The 5000-nt window shown below is 40.0% G+C and overlaps 1 protein-coding gene across 1 annotated transcript in view; it reads right to left on the bottom strand.

Moving 5' to 3' along the window:
* The window catches only part of LOC138004162 (stimulated by retinoic acid gene 6 protein-like), a 129185-nt gene that overhangs the window by 104253 nt on the left and 19932 nt on the right, over positions 1–5000 (bottom strand). Inside the window, exons 4-6 of the mRNA XM_068850585.1 lie at positions 4753–4913; positions 4084–4204; positions 2356–2404 (exon numbers count right to left, since the gene is read on the bottom strand). Coding sequence (XP_068706686.1) covers positions 2356–2404; positions 4084–4204; positions 4753–4913 — 331 coding nt within the window. The remainder of the gene's footprint in view (positions 1–2355; positions 2405–4083; positions 4205–4752; positions 4914–5000) is intronic.

Genomic DNA, 5000 nt, shown 5'->3' with positions numbered 1-5000 from the left:
TGGAAAGCTTAATGATAATCGGTCGTGGCTTAGAATTCGGATTGCTAGACGATACTCGACGAGCTGATATCCTGTGCACTCTATCGAACTTGATACTTTCCTCGTCCTCTTTTGGGTTCCTTAAGTCGGTGCGTAAAAAAATCCTCAATAAATCTTCTGTGTCCTCGTTCGATTCATGCTCGCGTTCTTTTATTCCATAGAATTTCAAATTACCTCTGCGGCTGTGACACTCTACTTTAATATGACGGCGTTGCAATTCAGCGAAATCACGTTGAACGCATTGAAGTGAGCTTCAGTGGTCTTCTGTTGTTCAACGATACAATATTGTAAACCTTGCATTTCTTTTATCTCAGTTTGAGAACTTTCGAGGCTTTCTTGCATGCTCTTCTGTTCATCTTCGAGGAATTTAAATCGTCTCTTGTAAATTTCAAATTCGTCTGTTAACTTTAGTAGTCTTTCAAGCTTCACATCAATTTCAGCAAGACGAGTATTGTTGACTTGCATTTTGGGCAGCCATGGCTGTCATCCTCGAAGACCTCCTCGTCGGTTTGTGAGCTTCCTTCGCGTGTACACTTCATTTTTGTCTCTTTGAGAGCTTCGCAGGATATTTTTGGTTTGTTTTTAGGCATTACTAAATTATTAATTAGTGAAAAAAGGCCATATTCGGGACCAAGGCGGAGAAATTTTAACAGAGCGATTGAAACACGTCCGCCATGGTCGACTTCGACACCAGTCTCCAGTCTCAAAGCGAGTCCTGGTGCACAACCATTCAAATAGAAATGGATTGCGTATTCTTATGCAAATCAAACTCATTTCCCTTACAATAGTTGAGCACCAAGACTCACTTCGAAACCGAGACAAACAGCAACTCGGACAGGGCCCATTGAGAACTAAAGTGACATTCCAAACTTGATTGTACCTGGAAAGCGAAGCGAAACCACTTGTGCCAATTTTTGCGATGCATTGTCACGACGTAAACGAGATGGGAAAAATCGCGAGAGAGTTTGGATAGTGACGTTTTCGTAGACGTCGCCTTCGCCTCACTTGAGGTCAACGGTACATTATCATTGGCTGGTGCCGCAAACCGTTGAAACAGAAGTTGCAGGGCAGAGGGTATACTGGGCAATACTTTAGAGATTATTTGCAACATTGCGCGAAGCGTTGTGGTAAGAAGAACTCAATTTTACTTTTCACAACGGTTTCTGCAACATTTCTGCTACGTTTTTGGTCGTTGCGCGGTATATTTCCTTTATGAAATGTTTTGTGGAACTTTTCTCGCCATGGCTGCACGAAAAATTGAAGTACAACAGCGCCTTAAGTTTACAATTACAGAGTTTAAATTGGGAGCCTCGCCTGCGACGAATGCTAGGGCAACGACAATGGAGTTTAGATCTACGACGGCGAGGTCGACGAAAATGTCACCTCAAAATATAACTTTGCGCTATCGTAAGTCTTTTGCGATTTTTCTACCTCGTTTATGTCGTAATAAAATGAATAAATTGGTACGGCTTCAGCGTAAAAATAGACAATGAATAATTCCCTATTGCATGCTCATCTCAAATTTGGGGATTTCAGGGTGTTGTCATGCAGAGCACCTCAAAAATCTGTGTTCAAAGGCGTGGCGCTCTTGCAGAACGTTTATTCCTCCTTTTTTAACCAATGATATCCTGATGATATTATTGTTTTGTGGCGTAGTTGTATCCGTTGTCGTCGTCATTTTTAAACTCCCCATTATTATTTAAAAGTGGAAAAATAACCGTGCTGTACGTGCCGCACGAATTTTGGTACATTTCTGTGCCTACTGTGCAAAAACATAAAAGATCACAGGCAAACACGAAACGATGGAAAAAACTATATGAATGATAAAGGTTATAAATAACATTCTACACGTTTGGTTGTGTCTGTGTTATCGCACACAGGCTCCAAAGTGGACCCCGGAGGATTTGCATTGAAGTTGTCTGAATTGTAATTAAAATTAAATTTTAATTATTCTGAACTTTCCGCACCAAGTTATTCAGTGAAATTTCACAGAAAATTTAATATTTTCACACTTCAGTGTTCCCTCTTGGGGCCTGGGTGCTCTGTCCTGTTTCCTACATCACACATGAGCGTAACACCTCATGTAGCCTAGGTGATGCTAATCCGTTCCCGCAACAGAAGAAACCGTCCTGAGAATGGAGGGGAAGGGGTGGGGGTTCTACCTAGCTACACGTAGCCTTTTAGGAAAAGATGGACGGCCAAGAGCTGATGTCTCAAAAAAGACACATGGTGAATAGTAACACCCTTGCACACACAGCCCTAACTTAAAGGGACGATATGTAGATGCAGATAAATGTATATGAAGCTGAAACTCACAGTGAATGAACTGTCACACTGGAAATCGATACCAAGTCCAAACGAGAATCTGTCAAATAATTTTTAAAAAATCAAACAGTTAAGGCTGGTTTTCGATAGTGACGAAAGCACAAGCACATTTAGGTGTCTTTGTGAAAATGTGCAATCATGAATATTGGTTTCGCAGTCACGGTTCAGTCTTTTTTAGTCGAAGTGTTTAGTCTGAGCTCCTGGTTTAGTATAGTTTTGAATATTTTTTTCTACGATTTGAATTCAGTGAAATAATATCTTTTTTTTCTTACACATCACCTGCACTGTATACTTAACAGCTTAAGTATCTACATAAATATCTGTGGTGTTACGTAAACCTTGAAAACATTGCGGCTTATGTGCTGAAAATATGAAATTGAGCAGGGGATCTTTCGGTTTGTTACGAAAAGTGAGCATTTCAGTTATAATTTTCGATAAATATTCTCAATTTTCAGTCACGCGACTAGCAACCATGTTTTCTTCTTATGTGAATCAGAGACAAACTCAGTTTTTGCTAGCCTCCTAAGCACTCGGGAATCGTATTCCTCTTCCAAACACAAGCGCCTGCTGACCCGAAAGCAGCATTCTCTTTCTTACAATTTAGCCAATCAAAATTATGCCTATTGAATTTGGAAACTGAAGTCACACGCAGAACAACTTTAGCGGGAAATTCCGAACTAAACAACATGGCGAGTAAAAGTCAAATTCCATCGCCTCACATCGTCGAGTTTTGAATGAACAGTAGCTTCAAACTTTGTTAATATTTTCCTTAATGTTTAAATATTGTATTTTTGGCGTTATTTGGGTGTTGTGTTCGTGTTAAAAGCGAAATGAAAACTGTGAAGAAAGGTCGTCCGCCGAGGAAGGAAAAGCGCCATGTTATTTGGCTCACTACTTCAACCTTAAGATTATGAAACGAAAGGAGGAAGGCGTTTGGATTAAAAAAACAAATCGAACAGCGAATTCGCAGAAGTTCTTCTTCACGGGATGTTTCTGAAGCGAACCGGCCGATTCGATTGCCCGGATTATAACAACAACAAAGGCGCGCAAAGGACACTGGTTGTCGGTGGCCCTTTAATTGGCCATTGTTAGACAATGACTGGATCGCGATTGGCCAGGACGCCTTGCAGGTCAGACTCATACATGTTCAATACAGCTGCATTAGTCATGGCCCCAACAAGATGACCGCCGCGATTTTGTTGCGTTTCACTTTAGGACGGTGCCTACTAATTCAAAGGTATTTTTGCGTAGTTTAGAAATATGCCAGAAAAGCAGATTTTAACAACTGTTATTGAAATCCGTGGATAAAATTGAGGATAACCACGTATTTTTCAAAGGTAATTGATTAAGCAACAATATTTGTAAAAAAGCTTTAAAATGGCGCTCGTTTTCAAATTGGAGCTTAATTACTTCTGAGAAATGCGTTTTTACCCCCATTTTTTTATTTTATTATTATTATTTTTTTGGGGGGGTAACAATAGCACTTGCTAAGTTCTGCTTTCCCCGCACACTTTTAAATCGCGCAAAAGTATCCCTGTATTAATAAGCACCACCCATAGGAAACCCAAGTATTTCGAGATGCGCAGAACGTATGGGTAATAACAACAGTAGGCACCGTCCATAAGCAATACATGCTCGATCCAGTCTTCTTTCTTTGAGATAGTGACGTCATATGAAAACCTAACGCATGTGCAACGCTTATGTTATAGATTATCAAACCTTATAGCTCCGTAAATAAATCCCAGGACGGCTCCTATCAGCCTGTGATCTGTTGTAAGGCAGGCAAAAAACGGGTAGAAAAGTACTCCATAAAGAAGGACGAGCATCAGACCCTCAAAAACTAGAAACAAACAAACAACTTAAGAGTGAGACAAATTGCTCATTATTATCTCCAATAAAAGTTCTTTGTTACAAGAACCTTATCTGCGAGGGCTCCCTCCACAAAAAGGCAGCGAGAATCAAATCGGTTAATTCAAGTGAAGATTAAGGCAAGAAACATCTTTCCTTCCCGCTCCAGTCGTTTCTGGGATTCCCCTTTTCATCCAAAATATGAATATCTTAAGCTTTGCGAAAACAAAGGATTAACTTTCTTCATGATACAGAAGTTTAGGTAAGTAAGTGAAAAGCGATTAAAAACCAGTCTCTTCATCATCAACAATATTTCCGTCATCTCGCAATCATCGATATCAGTCGAAGATGCCTCCTTTAATCAAATCTTGCCCGAAAAATTCACAGGTTACAAACACGGAAACTTGTTTTTTAGGGTTTTAAAAATCCCTCGCTACGCTCATGCGACAAGTTCAGTCAAATCCCTGACCCCATGCAACTGAAGTGTTAATCAAAGATACACTTCATCAGTTTGAAAACAATTAAAAATCCAATAGTTACTCTTTAACCAAGGCGAGGCAGACCGGGGAATAATTCCAGTATCAATTTCAATGAACCTTTCGAAGAAAGCTTTGATAAACAGCATTGTACAGGTAATGGTAGTCGCTCCAAAGGTTACTGCAATGGTGTATCTGTTGTGTTTGCTGAAAAAGTTGACCGGTCTGTAAAGAAAGCATATTTGATCGGCAAACACTAAATAAAAATGGGAACTACAGACATGTGGGTGGTTTGCATGTTACGGCATCACC

This window comes from Montipora foliosa, chromosome 5 (assembly GCF_036669935.1).
Source record: "Montipora foliosa isolate CH-2021 chromosome 5, ASM3666993v2, whole genome shotgun sequence".
In the NCBI taxonomy this organism is placed as follows: Eukaryota; Metazoa; Cnidaria; class Anthozoa; order Scleractinia; family Acroporidae; genus Montipora; species Montipora foliosa.
The sequence above is the reverse complement of the archived record's forward strand: the minus strand, read 5'-3'. Positions and strand labels throughout refer to the sequence as shown.